Raw genomic sequence first — 23,222 nt, 5'->3', positions numbered from 1 at the left:
GTTGGTGTTTATTTATTTTTAATGGAATGCTTAGATGCAGGTGCACAGTTCTGTGACAGCTTTAAAACGATAGTAATTATGTGGTAAAGCATGCATCACCAAATCTTTTAATAGATAAAGGCTTCTATATAGGAAAGAAGCTCTTCCAGATGAAATAACAATTTGGACAAGTAATTTGATGTCTTTAAAATTCAGTGAAAGCAGCAACTTTTAATTACACAGCTCTATTCTACGTTATTTTAATTGGTAGACATTGTTTAATTAAATGGGAAGGTGAAACAGCATGTGAAAATATTGCCCCCTCTCTTTCTGTCACAGAAAAAAAAATTGATTTGATTCTAAGGCTGTCTCATATGTATGCTTTTGAAATTTAATAGCTGCTCTCACAGACTTTTAATGTTTTTTAATTTAATGGCTGCTCTTGCAGACACTGAACGAACACCTATAATGTGGTGTTTACATGAGAGTCATAGCAGTACGTGTTAGGGGCTTATGCTGCCCTGTTCACTGCAGTAGCTGTGAGTTTAAATCAGTCGGATTAGTATTTCTGTTACTGGTGAGGAGCAAATTACAAACCTTTCAATTATATAAATTTATCCAGAAGTGATTTACAATGGAAATATTAATGAATATTTCATTACAGTTGTGCTGCCAGGTACCATTACATTATTATTTTTTAATGACTTAATAAGGTACAAGCCTGACTAAGATATTTTTTGAGAATAGATATGGACTATTTGACAGAATCTTGCACCTTTTTCTTTAATTTGTTTCCCCCGGGCTAGTATCTAATTGGTTCCTGAGTAACCTCAATGACCTTACCTGGAATGCTTTTCTAGATATATTCTTTTCTGGGGGGAGATGGGGACGGTGGCAGGGAAACAGAGTAATTTATATTAAATTTCAGCACAAAAAGCAGAAAGTAATTGTGCCTCTCCTCAAATTTTAACTGCAGTCAGAAATCAAAACATGTCACAGGTATATAAGGAATGTTACAGGTATATAAGGAAAAGAACAATAAGGAAAATAATGTTGAGATTAATACGAAATTATAGTATAAATGTGAGTATATCCAAACTTCAGCTATTGCAGACAGTTTTGGGGAGCTTTTCACATCCTCARATGAGGAGTACTGTCCCTGCACAGAGAAAGTAGCTCATGGATAGGCAAAGTTTTATAATTCCACACAGTCTGAGGAACTGCACATCCTTAGGGACTTGAGGAATAACACTGGATGGAACCTTGTGGGAGAACCTGTTGCCTCTTTTTTATTACTTCTGCACAGGCCATTTACAGCGTATATCTGAACAGCTGGAGATCTCCAGCAAACCTTGGAACCACCTCTGCTGTGTCTTTCACTCATATTCAGATGCAAGCCATCACTATCTGCTTCTCTATTTCCATGCTGATCATTATCAGGGCTTGGTATTTAGAACAATAATCTACACTAAGTGGGGCAACAATAGGTGGATCTTTCTAATATATATTAAAAAAATGCTTCCTTTTTACTTCTTCTAAATAACACTTCAGCTTCCTCATTTACTCTGCAATCCCATGAATCCTACCACATGTAAGTATTTTCTGCTTACCAAGAGCTTCTGATGCTCCCTGCCAAGACACTTGAAAGGCTGCTGTCCCTATTGTTCACCACACTGCCAACGGCTGAGAAATTGTCAGTAGTTTGTTTGTTTACTCTTAAAACAGAGTTTCAACTTTATGATTTCTCTTTATAATCTAGTTTGGACCTGAAGTGGTCCATTTTGCAATTTTCTAGTCATAGGCAGGAGAACAGATATTGACAGAAAAGAGAGATGATTTTATCCAAAAATCTAATGTAAATGTCATTCGTCCAGAGCTCTCCTCCTAGACTCCTGCATATCTTAGGCCAGACAGAAGACCATCATTCTGTAATGTAATACCTACTCCATAGAACTCCTTTAACTATCTGTGCAAAACTAAACTACTCAATACAACCAGTGGAACCTACAGGGCAATACAACTTACTATAACATGGATTCCTAGTGACCAGTCAGACAAGTTGCTCCCTAGGATCCATCAATTAGGCAAACCAACTCAAAATATTTTAATTGTAAATGAAATTTATAAAAAAGGAAAAGTACAAGGGTAAAGAAAATAACCCTAGCTATATGAGAAAGAATAAAAAACTAAGTAATAAACTAAGCTTTGTTTATCTTCTAAGCCATTTCCTTTGTGCTACTGATGAAAAGTAAAATAAAAAAAAATATGAAAACAACTTATTCACAACAAGAAAGAGCTGTTTATGGGAAAAATACATAGAAATAATAAATGAAACCAGAATAGCTACAAAATACAACTCTAATTATTGTTTTCTGCTTGGTATATTAGTTCCATAGTTCCACTGCCGCACTTTTTTGTTATGCTTACGGCTAGAAGTCTCAACAAAGACTACACAAAGCCAGAATCTTTTATGTGACCTTTCTTGGTCTGATTTATTTTCCAGTGGAAACAGAACAAGGCCAGCCCTACTTAAAAAATGTAAAGCTTCCTCCTGGACAGTATGTGAACATCAGATCAATTTCCAGAGTTTTAACTGAATTTTTTTTTACTAGTATTAGATATCATAAAATAATAAATATTGCTCAGTGTTTACTTATTTAGCAGCTAATAAGACTTTTGCAATTCTGTATTTCCTTTCACCAGACTTTGCTAAGGCTCTAAGTTTAAAAAAAAAAATCATAAAACCATGTTTGAGTTAAACTTCAATGGGAAATTAAAAAGTGTTTAATTTCTGCTCAGAAGAAATGACAAACAACAATCAGTTTCAATACCAGAAGAAATATGTCTGGTGAAAGGATTAACAGTGACAGTGGGGATCAATATAACTAAAAGGTAAGACTTAAAGGTACCATTTACTCACTTCAGTAATGTCAGAGTGAAAGTCCCAATCAACTCTAATCTGAATTASAGACATACAGTATTTTTGAACACCTAAATCTAAACTAAACAATTTTCTTACTCAATATCAAAATAATTTCATATACAATTTGGTATTAGTAGAGTAGGAGGGCATTAATTAATCGTCTTCTTCCAGCCTATTTTTCTACTGCTACTATTCCTGAAAGGTGTAATCAGAACAGAAAATTCAGATTACTTTTCCCTGTATGCAGAAAAGAGACAGCCATTTCAAATTTATTCATGAAGTAAAAGGAGTGCACTTATTTGCAGTGTATTTATCTCATTTCATATAGGTCCTCAGCCCAGCAGCAGTCCAAAATATTTAAGTGTACCTAGCTATGCTCATCTATTGCAACATTTTTCTTTTCTGTTCAGCAGATATTGATGATTACTTTCAGGACAGTAACCAGCACTGCCCCTCTAAGTAAGGGAGCTATTCTTTGTATTTGTTACATTTTATGCACATACATTACTAAATGATGCAGTGTAAATTGGAAGTCAATTTAAAGCTTCGAGATCTATACCTATAATGCTTTCATTCTCGGTGAGAAAATCATGGACTTTCTCATCAAGAAATGGCTGAGTCTACTGGTATCACATGCTAAACCATTCTAATAGAAAAAGTATTGATCTGAAATCTTGAAACTTCTTCAAAGTGAGCTACAGGATGGTAAAAATGGAGAATAAAATAAAACTTCAGAATGATATATAGTGTGTTTATACTGACTTGGAAGATGCCATATAAGCAATCAAAAAATAAAACCATTGAAGCTTTTAGATGTACGGCAGCACTTGGATCTCAATTCAATATAGCCTTTTCTCTCTGTATTGGGGTATCCATCCCCTTTCTTGGAGCCTTTTCCTTTTTTGCCTTTTATGGGCTTGACTGAGCCATACCTTTCTCTTACTCTGAAACCAGGATCTTGCATACTCTATTAAATATTTAGCATCCTACAGGTCCCATCAACCATTGGACATCTGTATTTTTTCTTTTTTATAAGCTGTAGCAGGTGATGAAGTAGACAATGTCTTTCTTTATGCAGAACATTTTAATTTAATAGATGAAACAAAGTAACTAAGGAAAAAAGATTTTAAAGCAATTTAGAAAATCCTAAATGCTTATTTAGTTTCATCTAACCAACCAAACTCATCATACACTTTACCAAAATTTACTTGGAGTTCTTAAATTACATGAACACACAGAAAATCATGGTCTACTTTGGTCTTAGTTCGCTTATCAGAGTACCACTTTTAGACCATTTACCTTATCTCAGGGAAGCTGGATTTTCAAACAAATGAAAAACAACTACATTCTCCCCATGTGTCTGGCAACTATCCTATTGAATAATAATAATTCAATGGTATTTTTGTCATACCTTCGCTATAAGTCTTTATTAAAAGTTTTTCAGGCTTTTGCTTTTTCTCCAGTGGGCCGGCCTGGAAATCTACATCTGGACAGCAAGAATATCCATATTGTATTTTCCCCATTGTTTTGTAGTTAGAATCATTGAGGTACATGACCTGTAATCTCTAGCCTTGAGACCAGCTCCTCCTTTAGTACTAAGGACTGAACCTTTTTTGTTCCCCTCTGAGATTTCACATTGTATTCAATAAACCACATATCATATACAGCTGAATGTAGCTGTCACTACCAATCCCTATAGCATTTGTCACAGTGCCAAAGCACAAAATAATTAGACATAAAGAGGGCACTTYGGCTCATTTCTTTATGCTCCAGAAAGTATATAGATACTGTGATTTTTGGGGAGTCACTACTGAGGTAATGGTTCATTGAAAGGCTTTTCTGTTTTGATGTATGCACTACTGAAATCCCTGTCTGTTGGTTAAAGTGCTCTACTGCATACTGCTCAAATATTGTAGGAAGGCTGTATATAAATCCTGAAGATGATATCACATACCACATATAACAGACCCTGCACAGTAACACTCATAAAGGTAATGTCAAACAGAAGACTGAAAGCTAGCACCAGAACTGAAAATGGTATGCTAGGCAGAAACAGCTTTATGTTAACATGACTAGACTACTTTCTATGTGATACAAGTCAGTATTTCCACAGCATTTTCCATTGTGTCACGTGAGTGTTACAGCCTGGCATAGCATTAGCTCAAGTATCTGTGTATTATTGTTTTTCAGAACAGACATGCTGAATGACAGCTTGTAAAACTGGCAAAGCAGTAATTCCTTTTCTCTCATTTCTATCCTTTCCTTTGCACTGCATGCTTTTTGGAGCAGCATTTGCACCCATTAATATATGTGCATTGTCTAATACAGCATTGATCTGACTGTGGTTAGGAAGGTAGAAACAACTGTAGTAAAAACTCACAAGATGTAACAGATTATTCAAGTGAGTCAGATCTCCGCTACCAAGGTGAAATTAAAGGGGTWTAAATATCCTTAGCCTTAAAGAAACCAGGCCCCACTGTCTGAGGAAACAGTAGTCCTGCTCTTTCTTTCCCATAAGAATGAAAACATACAATTAAAAAAAAGAGAAGCATCCTCTAGCTGGTAGTTGAAACACATTCATAACCTCTTTTGAAGTTCTGATCACAGCTCAGTCACAGCTTAGTTTGACCATATACTTTCCGTGGGCTATCTCAAAATCTAGTCATTTCTGTTTAGAATATTTAGAACCTTTCTTTTTCATATCAGAGTAAGAACTTGGTAATTTTTCATATTGTTTCATATGAAGGGATATCATGGCATTTCTTCCAGGCTAGATAAAACGTAGATTGTTTCGCTTTCTTTCACTTCTAAGGCATAGTGTCTGTTGCTTAGGCATAGCTCCTCATGCGAGCTTACGTCAAACTTCAGAAAAAGAGAGTAAGTGCTGTATAAAAACAAATTAGTTTGTAAGTATTCTCCTTTTTTTGCTTTCTGTTTTTCTGTCTATATTTCAAGCTTACTCACAGTCTTTTGTGTGCTGCCTTGGAAACTGCAATTCTAAATTAATCTGTTAGAAGTTTAAACATCTCCAGCCACTTATTTATACGTTTATAATGTGTAGAATTCAAAATGTGCAATTTCCAAAGTGCAGCCATAATAATTTTTGTAAGTTACTATGAAACATTCATGTTAGCACTTAAAATGCATTAATTTACTAAAACATGCTAATGCAATCACATGCAAACATCTGACCATAGCCCTCTTCTTATAACATAYGCTCTTTGCAAAATGGATTGTTTGCAGAGCACTTGGTACACAGGCATTCTTCAGGCACTGCAGAATGATGCGCCCTCACGACTGACTGTGGTTCTTTGGTAAGACAACAACACAACCTAAAGGAAATAATTAATTGCAAACAAATAAATATGAAACTTTCTGTATCTAGCCTCAGTTTGGACTCTGGGCCCTAAGGTATCACAGCACAAAGGAATCTCAGAATTTTGATCAGATGAAAACCAGCCTTAAGGATTAGTTTACAGAGACACTGCTCAGAAAAGTGCAAAGCTGTGGGAGAAGTCTATGGCAGGCAGCGGACAGTGATATCTTTTGCTGAGTCAAAAAAAAAAAAAAAAAAGGAGAAAGAGTAGCAGCAGCCTGCACTCCATTCTCTGGATATACTTTCTGTAAATGTAGTATCCAAGTGAAAAGACTACAGTTGCAATTAGTTAGGAGCTAAAGGAGTTGTCACCATGAAGGTCTCTCCTTGTACAGCTACTATTACCATCTTCAATCTTAATTTTAAACCTACTAAGACAACCTATCTTCTTTGGCTTTGCCAACTGGTCTTTTTCCTTCAAAAAAAGACCCCTCATGATGTTATGTATGCTTCAGTCACAGATGTTTGCTGAAGAGGAAAGAACCAATTATCTTCCAGATTAAAGAACTGAATTTTTTCCCCTAAGTCTGCTTTCCCATTTAATTTCTTTCTCTTTTTCTCGCTTTCTTTCCTGTCATGAACGTTTGCTTCAGTAATTCAATCTTTACATTCTTTTCAGAATTCCACGTGTAAGTCAGCATCTTTAGCTGTATTAAATTCAATAAAATATGTCAAAAGTTAACATGAACTCATATCCCCCAGTACAGTGACCCAGTCTTACTGTGGTCACTCTTACAAACTTCTCAGAATAAGAACCTAGTAATTCAAGAGCCCGTGTTGGTTACTTTGTAAATCCAGAATCTTACAGCATATGCACCTAAATAAATAAATAAATAAAAATCCTTCGGATAGTCCTATATTAACATTCTGAAGCTCAGAATGGAAAGCAAACTTACACAGCTTACATCATGTTTTTATTACTAAGTTGCTTACCGTGTTAGTTGAGTTTCCATTTAAATGTAAGCCACTGTCAAAAAGAGGTGATGAAGCTCCACTGCTGTGATCACTAGATGGTCCAGGGGAACCTGAAATCAGATCATGAAAGATAACTGTTTATGTTAATATATTATATTACATTAAATATATTTTTTTTTGCAGACAATAGCTATTTCAGCTGAAAAAGGATAACACAATGAGAACTTTCAATATAAACCACCAAATCAAAAGAGAAGTACTGCTTGCATTTTAGAATGACAGCCAATAAAATGTGTCTGATCATATGCTACACTTTATATGTCCAGAAAGATAAAAGCAGCTGGACGTCATTATATAGAGACTGTGCTCAGGGGAACTTCTAATATGCTTGACTGTTAGCAGAATTAAGTCTTTTTTGAACTGAGAATGATATATTTAAAACCAAGTAAGTAATTTAGTTACACAAATCGCATTAATTTAATGAATACATTTCTTATTCACTATTGAAAGTCTCACCCTACAGTATAACCGTTGACTGTATTTATAGACAAAGCTAATAAGAACCTCTCAGGCAAGCACTAACTGTACACATATGTACACTTTATTAATGGATATATCTTTTTGTTACAAGTGTCAATTATTTTAAAGTATGAGGTACCTTTTGAAACTGAGAGATTAAAAGCAAGGAGTCATTTTGCACCATTATAGTCTCAAAAATTATCTCTGAGATAACTCTTTCTTTAACAGTTATGCGTTATGATCCTACTTTAGCAGTTAATGTGACTCTAGGTTAGCTTAATGCATCTGTATGTAATAACCTATTTTTATAATGGAAACAGCACAAAGTCACATCATTGTACAATTTTTCTTAAATGTATAATCTTAACATATAGCTCCAATAATATACTTCATACAATTACCATCAGACAGGACTTGATCTTATCAATGAAGTACATAAAATCAATTTTACAGCATTATATTCATCATCACTGAAAACTCTTTTTTCTRTCTGAAGAAGTCACCTGAAATTGCCTGTAAATCATTTCACATTAATAGGTTTTTCAAGTCTAACATCACAAAAGTCAAAAAGTCATTCTTGGCCATATATTTTCATATATATTTATTCCACATATCTGAAGGATTTAGCAAAATGGAAGTTAGTTCAACAAAAGCTCATTCTCTCCATAACAAATCTCTGTCAGTTCAGTGCCAAGGTCTCAAAATAATACCCTGAGTTCTGAAGTTTCAGCATGTTTTCATTTGCAGTCATTTCTGTATGCCTTTAAATGATATCAGCAAGAGGCATTTATAATGGTTTTATATCTCTGATGGCCATAGAAGCTGGCTGATTGTTGTTCATTTAATAAACCATACTTTCACATTTATTTTACAAAACATTTAGATATTTAGATAGCATAGGTATGGTTTGCTTATATCTGTCTAACCCAAGCACCAATTGTAGTAACTAACTATAACATTTTATGGATAGTTTCACATATATGAACACAAAAATCTATGTTTGGACTGGTAGATGATCATAACCTGCTGGAAATAATTTCTACATTCTTTATAAAAATATTTAAATAAAATAGTTGACATTAAACTCTCCACTGAAGAGTGCTATTTGGGGACCCTGTTACCTCCTGCAGTACACAACCATGACAAGTCCATTAGTCAGCCAGATTCTTAAAATTGAACTATCCCATCTCTTCTGCTAATTGAATACATGAATTTTAGAGATTTCCAAATCTCTAAATCCAGGTTTTACTAGAATACAAAGCATTACATTAGAATAAATTATTTTTTTTAAATAGAGAAAACTGACATCTTCTGCATGGTAAAACTTAGAATGAAAGGATAAATAACACATTTCCCTCCTACTACAGTGTCCTTACAGATTTGCTTTCCAGTTCAGCAGTTTTCTGTCATTGTCTGAGTCACAACAAACTCTACATAGCCTCTCTCAGTCTCTGTCACCTCCCAGACTTGACTTGCAATCAAGTTCACAAGTCTTTTAGTCTGGTCCCTGCTTATTGTGCCTCACATGCTCACGGACTATTTACTCATGGCTGCATTCAGCATTTTAGAAACTGCCCCTGTGTATGCTCAAATGCTTTCATGGAAGGTGCTGTTCTCTCATCTCTCTAAGCAGCTCCACCTGCCTCCCTGCATGGCAGCCCAAAAGCAAACAAGTAGTCTTTTTTCCCTGCTCTCAGAACAAAACAAAAGACAAAAAGACAGTAAACACACAACACAATATACTAACATGAAATAGAACTTCTACTATCTGCTACTATAGTCTTTGCCCAAGTAGATGAGACCAAATGAGCTAGGTACCAGTCCAACCCTGGAACAGTAGTTCAAGAAAGACTATCTAAACAAAGTATATATGTAAAATAAAACATCTGCTATAGGTAACTCTCCTTTCCATGACTACAGTACAATATCCTGATGGATATTCATGCCAGATACCACGTATTTGGTACGTTGTGAGGTTTTCAGCACCCTTTTATCACCTAGCTCTCGTCTTACCCCACACAAATTGCAGTTAGACAGCCAACCTATGAGAAATGTGAATGCAGACTATGACAGGCTGTATCTGTTTAATGTGTTTATTCTCAGTTGTGTCATTTTTTACTCTTTTAAGAAGGCTAGGTTAGGAAGGATTCTCTGGTTGAGGAGAAGATTGATCTTTACTCGAGCAACAGCTGAGTATACTCAGAGAAAGAAACTTGGCCTGCAAGTTGAGAAGGAGTCAGAGAAAGAGATCTAGCAACAATATAGGAGTTTGCAGTTCATGAAGAGACTGGAACACTCCTGAGGCTGCCAAGAAGCAGAGAGACAGAACTCAGAGATGAGAGAAAGGGTCACAGGGAACTTTGCAGAGTTAGCAGTAACTCAGGAAATCACTGAGTTAGATGAAACTAATTCTGAAAGCAAGAACTCATTTGCAGTTGTACAGGTGTGAGTTGTTTATAAATCTTTTTCCCTTCTGTTCTTTCTGACTGAATCACTGATATTTTTCAACTTAAAAAGTTAGGCACTCTACTTTTTATTTTAATATGACCTGGATTCTATTTTTAAGTTTCAAAATCTTAAACTTTCTAGACCTAGAAGGTCACCAGAGAGTCCCATTAACAGATGGCTGTTTATTTCAATCAGTGAATTACACTAAACATCTAAGCAAAACAAACAAACAAAAACAAGTAAAGCAGGCGAGCAGATCTGTGCCGTCAGCAAGTTTTTATTCTTTATAATACTACGATTTGTCTTATTATCAAAACTGCTGAATTATACTGGGGATCTCTGGTATTAATAAATCTCATATATCTGACTTGCTAATTATGTCATAGACAACCTCCAATAGACAAAACTGAAAAAAGTCCGTTCCAGTCAAACCACAAAAAAAAAATTGAAGGAAAAGCTTCCAATAATTTTTAATTACACTACAAGCCTTGCAATTTCAGAATATTCTGGTAATTTTGTCTAACTATCAGAAAGAGAAATTTCTTAAGAGAGTGTGATTGACAATAAAATGCTCTGAGGAATCTTTCCAGCAGCAGTGAACCTTATCTAAAAGGGCCCTACAGGGCCCTTAATGCTCTGTTCAACTCTGGAATGGGTAATGGACTCAGCTCCATCTACAGCAAAGAATCCTAATAACTAATCCACTAACAACTTTCTGACCCAGTTCCAAAAAGGGAAATTTTTGTTTCCAGGAACACAGATCTGTCCTCTTGCTCGCCCACAGTGACCTTAGAACAAACCACAGGCTATGAGGAATCATCCTAGTCATGGAGCAAGACAACCCAATGAGCAGAGAGTTATTGACGCTACTGACACTACAAATCGTTTCCCCTTCAAGAACACAAAACCTGTCTGGTGGAGGACCTCATCCACAGCCCACCACTCCTTAGCTGGCCTACTTTATTATCCTGCAGAAGATTCTGAAACCTGGTGCCCTGCCTCAACGTGGGGTGGCCACCAGGGCACATAGCTGTATGTCTTGGAGAAGATAACATGTCAGGAGCTCCTGGAATCCATGGAAAGGCAAAAGACACAACTTCAGTTACTTACCAGCATTTTATTTCCAAATTCAAAACCAAAAAAGTGCACCCAGTCAACAAGAGAAAATTAAGTGTCCTACTTTCCCCAAATATATATATTTTTAATTTTATTAAAAAAAAGCCTTCTTCCCACAAGAATCAAGGTCTTCCTGTCCTAATTTATATTAGCAGGTGCCATGGCTACAATTCCTACCAGCCAACTATTGTGGATCCAGGGAGGGGTAGATTGTGATACCATCAGCTCTATCGATGGAAGCACCTAGTCCTGTTCCCTTCACTCCTCCCTCAAGGCTGGAGCCACATGGAAGAGCATTTGGGGTCTCAGACCAAAGATTTACTGATTCAGCTACTGCTTTATCTTCTGTGAACAATCCCACAGGATGGACTAGCTCTTCCTGATGGTTTCTGCTGGAGTGGGTCCAGCTGCTACTGCTGTTTCCCCTGAGGATAGCATTGCTAGCACCCCAGCACCTTCCAGTCCTACAAAATTATGCTGGGGCACGATAGATGAGGGATCTTTCCTCATCTATCTGTGCTTGAGGAACATGACCTCAATAGCATAAGCAGTGGATGGTCTGCTGTTGGAGGATTCACGGTGAGAGGTTTGGGGCAACCCATGAGAAGGTGAGACAGAAGTGTCTCCCTCGGCTGTTTCTGTAGAGACAATGACAGCAAATTCATCAATCTCTATTTCTGTTTAAAGGTACACAATATATTGGTAGCCAGACCCAATCTGCCAAGCACAAATTTCTCCTTACAGCACAAATTTTGCAACTTAAATACATGGATGCGTAAAGTGAGTTCAGCAGGTGCAGCTAAACTAGTAAAGAAAATAGTGTCAGTGCCTGTTCTTTGGCACTGAAACCAACTGGCATTGTCTGGCCATATCCATCTCTCTTACCCTCCAAAACAGGGTGGCTGTAACCAGACTATTGGGAATCGCTGGCCCATGCTAACTTCTGATCCAGGCCTGGTAGTTGTTTAAGAAAGAAATATTTGGTCTAGGCCAAGCTATGCCAAGTATCCTCTAATATTTTAATAATATTGCTGATCAAATTCCTGTGCCAAAGAATATTTGCTGACACCATACTGTTATGGACAATCATAATATTCTAGTACGGTCCAGAAGTCCCAGGCTGCTGTGAAAGAGAAAGAGATCTCTACCAACACTGGCACACCATCACTGGGTAGGACCTGCCCCAAACGAAGAAACAAGCAGTCCTTGTCTCATTCTTAAGCACCAGTTAGTCAGTACCCTTGCCTAAACCCGTACCAAATCCTGTATTAGTTGTTCATTACCCATGAAACGGGGAAGCAACCAGAGAAAGGTGTTGAGAACTGTAGGCAGGTATTTCCCTGTTGTGACATCTTGTGCCTTTGCTAGCCCACTGCATGAGATAGTGTAAGGAAGGAAGAACTATGAAAAGTAATCAGGGGAGGCAAATGTTACTCATGAGGATGTACTTAAAAGAAATAGTAATAACACCGGTTTATGGGAAGAGACAATACAGTTGCATTCAAAAGGAAAACACCACAGTACTAAAACTGCCAATGTGGTAGCTAGTCTGACTGAATGCTTGGAGGTAGGGGACTATATGCCTGAGTCTTCTGGGATGCCAGGAAAGGCCGAGATACTTCAGTTATGCATGTATACACTTCAAATTTGCCTGCAGTGTGAGTTGGGATGTACTTTATTGATTAGTATAATTGTTAATTAGCCTGTTATATGTGTCACTGATGCTTCATGACTGCAATTCCCCTTTGTGTATGGGTTTCTGAAAAGTTCTTCCCAACACAGAGTGCTTTGTCCCACTTCTGCTCATCTCCATAATGTCAGTGTGTACTCCTAAAGCAATCTATTTTCCGTGATTCTCCGAGTCCTTATTTTCTTCCCACTCACCACTAGAATGAGTACTTGTATCAAGTCCAAACATCATCTTGTTCTTTGAGTTTGGTTTCAGCCTATACTGGATGGCTGCACAGACCACCCCAGAGACAAGCAGGTAAGCTCTGTGCTGAAGTCAATGTCTAGTTCAGAAGAAGGGCCATTTCTTTAATTCCTCAGCTGCCTGATCATACTGAAAGAGTCCTTTTGTTGAGCTTGTAGTATAGGACCCCAGATATGGGATCATGCACTGGAGTGGGTAGGATAGTATAATGCTTGCCAAAGATTTCTTCATGTTTGCTGTAAGGGAGGCAGGTCTAATAAACTGCACCAAATTAGCTTTTTGTATCCAACATGTCTCTTTCAGTTTCTTTCAGTTAAGCATTGCTTCTCTGTTGTGCTTCCTGATATTCTGTGAAAACTTGTTTAAAATAGCACTATGTTACTGTCAGGAAAACTTGCCAAAGAGAGTGGAGTAGCAACCCCTTTACCACCCATCACAGATATTCACTACGGCTCTCTTGTCCCTTTTTCCCTTCACCCTCCTATACTGTTATGCAATGCCTGATGGTCCTCCTTGCAGCACAACATTGGTGCAGAGACAGAAACAAGACAGTCCAGGAGAGAGCGCTTTTTCTTCATTGTTCAGATGAGGGTGATATATGTATACTGAAAGACATGAGAGGTTGTGGTGAAGTACAACAGGCTGCAAATCCATGCACAACATCTTGTGAGGACTGTAACTGAACCAGAATGATGAGCCTGTGGTGTTCAGAAAATCTGCAGTGGAACAGCTATACTGCCTTAACAAAATGTGTGCACCAGCCTAGCACTCTACACCCTCCATACCTGGGCTTTCTCAGAAAGAACATTTAGGACGTTGCCCACATCAAAAAACAGGCAGTGTGGAGACTGGCAAAGTAGGACTTTAGACCCAAACTGAGAGTGTTCCAATGTAAATGAACTCTTCATGTAGACGTATATATTATCAAATTACTCGGAGACTGAATTCCAACTTCAGCCTGAATTCCCTGTCTCTATGGAAATTCTATCTTGTCTTCATGATGCTTGTACTCTGGCTGTAGCCAAAAGCAAGACAGTAGGTTTGCTTGCTATGGAAATTCCATCTGAGCTTTGAATCCCAACCTTACTGACATGCCCAAGAATAGACTGGTATTCTGCATGTTCATGCTACCAGGATTTTGACTGAAATTCCATCAGCAACATGCCCTATACCCACAGAAGGCTAGATGATGTATATGCATACAACACCACAGTTACAGTAGTCCTCCTGTTTCAAACAGGTCTTCCTTGAATAACAGTAACCAGGGCCAGATTCCAAATAGTGCTAGCTAGCTGCAGGCCCTGAAGCAGGTCCTTTAAAATAGAATGATGGTTTTTGTAAGGTGAAAATTCCTACTTCAAATGTTGAGTGTTGATTTACCTACAGAAGTTTTGCACCACATTTGGTCACCTGCAGATTTAAGATGATCTGGTGTCCCTGTTAATTGCTACTTCTTGGAAGGAGTGCCATGATCTGAGCCTCCCAGCTAGGAATGGGTGTAGGGCCTCCTGGTGTGAAAGGCAAAGCAGAAGTCAAGTAAGTCTCATCTCTTTCATGATGTATCTGGGCTCAGCCAAGGGGACATCAATATTCCTCAACCTGCATGTGCTCCTGGTGAAGGTGGCAGGTCATTCATGTAGACTATTAGAGAGTCCGAGGGTGTATGTGATGTCAATCAACAAGAGGAGATAAAAATATTAATAGGATTTGCTGCTATAGGTGCCACAAGAATGTATGGGAAAGCTAGTGGGCCTCACTTCCTTCCTGCCAGAGACCACGATGGTGCAACCGTCATTAACTACAGAAGAATATGGCCAACAGTACAGATACTACTCATAAGAGCCTACTAGCTTGGCAAAATCATACCTAAGCTTGGGCACAGTTATCAAAGGTATTACAGACAGTAGACTCTAGCTGTCTGATGACCTAGGATAGAAAAGTAGGAAGAAGAAAACTAAAGTCTCATTATAAGGAACATTGAACAGACAAAGATATCTCAGGGTAGGATTTCTTTGAATTTCATGAATTTATATTCCATTTTCAAATGGAAATGATAAGCTATAAGAAGTGAAATAAAGGTTTTAAGATGAAAGGTATAGTTCACCTTAGAAGAGGCCTGGCAACTTTGCTTATAACAGGTGTAAGAATCTAGATGAAATGACAGACACTCATTTTTCTAACCACAAGAGGCAGATCTTGGCAAATCTTGATCTGTTCAAATCAACAAAAAGCAAGTACACAGTTGAACACTACTTACATAAAAACCCAAACAACAGACACATTTTAAATCTGTTTTGCTACATTTAGAAAGAGAATCATATGTAAGACAAAATGGTGCTAAAGTATTTGGTCTGATTCTGTTAGCTGATATTATGCACATTTTTCTACTTGCAACATGATCTAGATTTCATGTATCTTCATTATTTGTAAGTATTTGCTAACCAGAAGAACAGAAAATTTCCTTCATCTGCATTGCTCATAAACAGTCTACTATTCCTACAGTTTGACTACATGTGGCACATCATAATTCTGCTTGATAAAATGATCAAAATATCAAAATAATTTATTACATATACACAACTAATGTCATGCATTTGTTTTGTGTGTAAGTGTACTGCTATTTTTCTAGATTGTTCTGAGTAAAAAAAACCCATAACTTTCACTGTGAATGTAGGATTCAAATGTTTATAAACACTACTTTATTGTATTCAGCCAACCCTGATGTGGAAAAACTTTCAGAAAGCATCCAAGATTGTATTGCATTTTAGTGAGTTTTCAGGTTCATTTTGAATAAACTATATACAGAAGCAATCATGCAGTAGACATTAGATTCTTACAAGTTAAKTGATAAAGTACATAAATAATTTTCTATTTCTTGCTGTAAAACACTCAAGGATTGAATTCCTATTTCTGTTGGTGTCTCCTTATTATGAGATATACTGCAAAGAGGAAAACAAATTACTCCTATCCATTAATTTCCCCTTACCTAATGGGAGTTTTAAAAATGATGGAGCTTCCCTGAGGTACTGAACGGTGATGGTAACTTCATCGCCAGCATTTCGCAGTAGGTGTACCTGTCAGTATGACAAATAACAGCTACTTTAAACCAAAGAACCACCAGTCATGGAAAGCACATTAGTTACAATGAAATCTACATCTCTGTTGATCTGTAAGAAATTCAATATGAATATTTCTGACTGGAAATGAAGAATGTCTTGAGGGTCAAGCCACATCAATAAAAGATGTGAGTAGGCAAGACCACAGGAACAATATGAAGAAATAATTTGGTGGGCACTCTGACTTTATATACCTGCTGAACATAGCCTCTAGAAACTGGGATAGGATACTAGGGATATATATGTTTATGTCTATATATGTGTATATATATTTGCGTGTGTGTGTGTGTGTGTGTGTATATGTATATATACATATAGATATGTGTATGTGTATATATGTGTGTGTGTATATATTAATTGTATGTGTATACACATACATAATATTAATATACATTAATACATAATATATATTTTATATCTATTTCTGAAGTGTTTGGCTTGGTTCAGTTAGTTGATACATTAAGCACATTTCTCTATTTCAAATACAGTCTTGATTTCTTTGAGTGTCTTCATTATCTGTAAGTATTTGCTAAGCAGAAGAAGTGAATATATATATACATACACATTCATTAGATACACACATTATATATATACATAATAGACATCTGTGTATTAAAACATCAGAATTTAATTAAAGGTATAGCACACTATTGCATAAGGATAAAAAAAAAAAAGGAGAGAAAAAGTGAGACGAAACCATCCTTCCCATATAGTAAGGACGTAGGCAGATGCAAATGTAAGTGAAGTGAAACAACACTTTAAATTGAAATAGTATATATTTTGTGACCTAGACCAGCTACTTTGCACAAAATGCTCAGAAACTCATGAAACTCAGGTGAACTCCCCCAAACCTCTGCTGGAAAGTAATGTTTTAATATTTGGGTACTTATATAGACCTATTATCACATGATATTTGGATGCTCCAGCAATATTTGAAATTAATTTCCCTGAAAGTAGTTCTCTTAGGAAAACATTCATGATAGATTAAATAGCAGCTAAAAAAAAATAGTACTTGTCTTACAGGTCTTCACTAATATTTTGCCATGTACAGCTGAGCTACATAACTTACATATATATACATATAGAGGTTACACTTGCTTTGTTCAGAAGCTAAAACAGACACTCAGAGTAATTATATTGAACCACCTGAATGATATTGAATCATATGTGAATACACTGTTCAGATATATACACTCATCTATTTCATACACAGGTATATATATATTTATAGACATAAACTGATCTAGAGATGAAAAGCAGCTATGATAAAAAATGAAGAAACTGTTGGTACATCCTTGTATGTTAGGCTGCATTTACTTATCAGTCTCAGGCTGATAAATGTGGCTTCCCAAACTTCATTAATATCCACAATAGAATGTGAAATGAATTGATGTTCTCCTTCTAGGCCAGTCACACCACCTAATCACTTTGCACTATTTATGCTAATCTGCATTGTAATGGAGCCTTCAAAACTATATCAAATGCTTTTAAATTTGACAAATGCATTTATAAGACAAAAAGAGTAAATCAATTTTTTGCCATGCTCTAATGATAGAATCGCTGATTTGTTGATTCATTGATCAAAACAGCTTAATTAGAAACAATTTCTACTTATGCATGTACGAAGTTAACAAATAATGAATTACTTTTTGCCTTTAAAATAAACAGTCATTCATTATGAAATTTTAAGTATTTCAAACTGCAGATGTTACATATGTCTTATAACCATATCACCTATTGCTTGGTCTCTAAAAAGTTAAAGATTCCAAACTATCAGGACATATGGCTTTCTGTATACTAGTAAACACTGCAAAATAACGTTCCTGGGCACTAGAACTTATTTGTCTATTCTGTTAAATTTTTGGAATGGCCCTGGTGTGGTTTCAGCCCAGGTCATTAGCCATCTCCCCCAAAATTCCCAGACATAATTCATACATGGGTTTATTCAAAGATTGTGCTTAAACTTTTTATCCTGTTTTGGAGGAAAAGATCATGGAGGCAGGTCATCCTGTATCAGTTGGCCTCAGCCCCAGAGAACAGTCCTGGACCCATTTAATTTACGAGTGCAGGTATAGCTGAAACAACAATTGCAATGGTCATTGCAATGTTCAGGTGTCAAGAAAAACTGCTTGTTTACATCAAAAAGTACCTGAAGAAACGAGGATTTCTGAACATATCATCAGCATAGCTATCAAAAATGCAAAGGAAGAGTGGGATTCCCAAAAGGAGAACAAGAAGAGAAAAGGACATCCAACTATATTCCCTCCAAAGAAATCATGCTGTCAGAAAGTCATCTGAAGGGTCAGAGTTAGCAAGATATAAAAAGATCCTGTCACAGAATGCTCCTGTATCTTGTGACATCATTTTCCTTATCACTGTGTGGTAACTATCAACAATAATGACTTTAGTGCGCACTCAGTATAGCAACATCAGTACTTTGTAAAATACAATACACAAATTAAAAAACCACAATATTATAATATATTGTCATGGTACTGTATTGAAATATGTAATGGAAAAAATATGAATCAAATAAAATTACTGTAATACCAAGAACTCACCTAACCAGTTACAACTGGGATTTCAGAAAAGCTCCTAACAGGAATCATTTTCATTCTTCGATTTTGGAATAACATGGAAGAATTTTAACTCACTAATAGATACAACCATTTTGAAGTAATCTTTCAAATACAGCACAAGAACTATGTTTACTCTTATTTGATTCAAATAATGTTTACACAACAAGGTGTAAACTGACTTTTGTAAAAAAGTCAAGAGATGAGAGGAGACAGCATGATATACATACTGCTTAAGGTATTTTTGGAAGACCTTTGTAAAACACTATCTAGACAAATTAAATGCAAAAAATTGTATGGAACAAAACAAAACTGCTGCAAAGAGTGATATATACTTTTTCATTTTGCATGATTTTTAAAAGGGAAGAACTAAAATATTTAAGTTTTAGTTTAAAATTACCAAACAGTAATGCATTGAAAGATGCTAGTGCTGTATCTTACCCTTCCATAGCTACTTTATATTCTTAGGTAATGTCCAAAGAGGAAGTAGTATGGAACCACACATACCAAGAAAAAAAAATCAATTTCAGTGCTCACAAGAAGGAATTAATGGTGCAGAAAGTCATTAAATAATGTATACTCTGAGGTGCTGAAGCTTTTAACACAAATCCAATACAAAAAGACAAATCCCGTAGCTCTGGAGTAACACTCACCATTGCACTGTTGCCTTTCTGTAGTAATAATACAAAAAGAGAATTTAAAAAAGGAATAGTTTTTTTTTTAATACTAGATCAAATACATTTACTGCAGCTAACTGTGTATATGTATACACTTTCTTAGGTGTTCATAAGTATGGAAGACAAAACGGCATCAAAGAAAATGTTTACTTTCCATGCTGGCTCTAATTTGTTGATTTTGCATATCTCTTAAGTGCATTTATCAAGACAGGCTTCATTATGTTTCTCTTTCTTCACATCCCTTTCTCAAGACTATAACACGGATAATGTAAAAAATATAAATAGGACCCTCTAGATCTGACTACAGAGTTTGCAGAACAAAATATGACTGAGATTTTGGCAAAACTGAATGACCCTTGTTGCCTCACCTTTACTATTAAGTTCCATTTTAGGGAAATCCTATATACTTATGTTCAGACAGTTCAGTCAGTAGCACGATTCATAGTTATGCGCTTTTCCCTAACTGCAAATGTCATTTAAGCAAATCTTATGCTTACAGATGGTATTGCTTATCTTGGGGTGTTACTGATCCGCACCCTGGATTACACAGATAGAATAGGATGTTAGTTTCCTGTTAGTGAAACATATTCTCATTCTCTCTCAAATGTACAGTTTTACTTCTGGAGTAAGACAAACCAAACATTTTGCTTTCATGTTGAGCACAACAGCACAGCTGAAAGTTACTGCTTGATAATACTTCCTTTTTCTTACATCATAGCATTCTCATCCTTATAGATGAGCTGGGCAGTAACTGCAGTTCTAAATACAACTCTGAAAACTGTCTGAATTGTGGACAAAACTCTAAATTGGGATATGCTATTACCATGTGGTTGTCCTTCAGTGATAATAACACATAAGCAAATTTACTCACACACACATAAAACTGTTCAGCAATTGAACCTGTAAGTATAAATTTTTTCATGCTAAATATCCATTGAACACTCCACAGTTTTGTGGTCCATTTGTTTATTTTAGGAGACAAATTTATTCGTCAATATTCTTCTAAATTAATTCCTGCTAAGCATGTGGGTCAAACTGAATTCAAAATCAGACCAATGGTAACACCAGCTGTGGGGGGATGCTCCCAGCTTCCCCCCCCCCCCATACACATTTGGTGCCAGTTACAAGTAGCCTGAATTCCTGTGTTTTACACTCCAAAAGGGAGGATGTCAAGACTTTGAGATAAGGCCTGCTTGGGTGCCTGGAGCTTGAGAAACAAAAGCCTCCTCTCACTGCTGGGGCAGTAAATTGCTGTGGTCAGGACTGTCTCCTCCTCATCAGGACCCTGAGAGGTAACACCTGCTTTCATGGCTGGGGCCCCTTTGTGGACTGGAATTAACTCCTTCTTAGCCCAGCTATGGGATCCCTCCTTGGGACCCCCACTGCAAGAGTAAAGCAGTCATTCATAGTCACTCAAACTCCTTTCTTCAGTGCTGGGGAATGTGCAAGGCAGCTAGCCTGCCATTGGGGGTGTTCGGCCACCCCCCCTCAACCCATGACTGTGGGTGCGATGGTCATAAAAACGATGGAGGAGAGTTGAACCCTGCAGCAGCCAAGAGCCAGGGACTGCACCTGCATGAAGAGAACTGTAACTGGCCTAGCGACTCCACCTCCACCTTCCCCCAAAGGGTATAAATAGGTTGGCCCTGGAGGCCATCTTTGKCTCTTTGTGGGTGGCAGTGGGTCTGCCAACTTGTGGAACCCCTTGGGACAGGGATGCCCTGCTGCAGTTACTTCCCTGGGATTGAGTGTATGTATGTTGGCCGCTGAGGCAACGCGTGGGTAAGATCGATCGGTTTGCCGAAATTGGTTTGCCTAGTTCATTAGTTTGGGTATTTAGAGTTGGTATAAATTAGCTATCTTTTTCTGCTTACTAAGTAGCTACTGTTAGCATAACTTTTAGTGTAATTAGAAATAAGTATTGCAGTTGAGCTGAGTTTCTGTTAATATGAATTCTTGCTTTGTACCATTGCAGCTTCTGTAGTAAATTTTGGTCTTTGAAACAAGTTGTGGAGTCATGCAGTAAATCTCCTCTCCCCCTCCTCCCCTCCCTTGCGCCACACGAAACCCACACAGTCTGGGAGTGTAAGACAGTCGGTCGTCCTGCGACACCAGCTTTAATGATGATGTTCCACGTCAATACAGCCTGCATTCTTCTGAAGTTCTGGTGCCTTGCATTTACCATTGCTTGCTCTAGACCTTCAATCATGCCTGATTATTAATATTCACACTGCTCAGAGATTTAGACAGGGTTTTGGCTGTTTGAATGAGGTCTGTCTTATTATAGATCAGAACTGTAACAACAATTAAAATTGAAATGGAACATTTCTTTGATGAATGAATTCACCTATATGGTCTTTTAGTTAAGATCTATTCTGTGAGCAGAGGTCACATCATTTAACTTTAGCCATCTAAAAGATTCACTTCTGAAGTAGTTGTCAATATTTTCTCTAGAAACCAGTAGAGATCTTAGGGTAAAAAGGAATCATCAGCTGCAGGTGACTAGCTCTGAATAAAGAAAGAGCCTGGATGATTACCTTAGAGGTAGACAAATAGATTTTAAATGCCTGAAGTTAGATAAAATCCCATCTCCCATCTATAGATGAAAACTTGCATTAAACACCTAACTTTTTGACATGTAAAGTAAAAAGAGGTGAATCTCATGGTGAGTGTCTGATCCTGAAACATTCATCCTGAAATGAAACACAGGAAATGCACATGAAATACAAGTCTCGGGCTTGACAAGTACCTGAGCGGGAAAGATTATGTAGGTCTTTGCAGTGCAGCAGGCAAAAACCAACAAGTTGTAGTCAGTCATAGGAAGAGTATTAGATCATAACATATAACAGTAAAGAAAAAAAAAAAAGAACTCTTAGGATTAAAAAGCTAAAAGTTAAAAAAAATCTTTAAACCCTCAAAATGCAAAAGGAAACAATAGTACTTAATACTTAAAACGTATCCTAAACTAAAACATGTTTGGAAGTTGTTTGGAGACTAGACAGTTCAAGCAATAATAATGACACAGCAGACTGCTGTTACTGACAATATCTATATGTAAAAGATTTTACTCTCATCTCTCTTCTGAAACTGAAAACCCTCAAGCAACAAAGAATCGCATAGCTGACCAGCATCAGACACGTATGGGCATGCACACACACACACATATATAAATATATATAAATTATGAATAAAAATACAGAGAATAATGTTGAATTTAGCAAGGATGCTATTAATGATCACCTCCAAAGGGAAATGAATTACACTCAGAGGTATGGCAGGACTGCAGCCACAGGAAAGTTAACAGCAAGCGTACAGTTCCAAAGCAGAAAGATGGCTCTTTTTGGGAACAAAGAGATTTTTTTAACAAGCTAGTAAATACAACATATTTTTATTATTATAGAGAAGTAAAACATTATTAAATTATGAGTCTCATGCAAAGTTCTTATTTAAAAACAGCACTTGCATACAATTCCAAATAAACAATAATAATACTGATTCATGTACTCTGAACCGGGCTTGCTACGAAGTTACTAATCGGAGAGAGGAGACTGGGAAATCTTACTGATTGGAAAATCTTACAGCTTCCCTGAATACAGCAGGTGAATGCAGCCAGGGAAGTGCGCATGGGATGTGGCTATGGAGGA

General features: G+C 36.8%; 1 protein-coding gene across 1 annotated transcript in view; it reads right to left on the bottom strand.

Moving 5' to 3' along the window:
- Positions 1 to 23,222, bottom strand: part of SNTG2 (syntrophin gamma 2) — a 180,830-nt gene that overhangs the window by 96,717 nt on the left and 60,891 nt on the right. Inside the window, exons 7-8 of the mRNA XM_026089676.1 lie at positions 16,196 to 16,283; positions 7,212 to 7,303 (exon numbers count right to left, since the gene is read on the bottom strand). Of these exons, the coding sequence (XP_025945461.1) occupies positions 7,212 to 7,303; positions 16,196 to 16,283 (180 nt within the window). The remainder of the gene's footprint in view (positions 1 to 7,211; positions 7,304 to 16,195; positions 16,284 to 23,222) is intronic.

This window comes from Apteryx rowi, unplaced genomic scaffold (assembly GCF_003343035.1).
Source record: "Apteryx rowi isolate R43461 unplaced genomic scaffold, aptRow1 scaffold_828, whole genome shotgun sequence".
Taxonomy (NCBI): Eukaryota; Metazoa; Chordata; class Aves; order Apterygiformes; family Apterygidae; genus Apteryx; species Apteryx rowi.
This window is presented reverse-complemented; position numbering and strand designations above follow the sequence as displayed.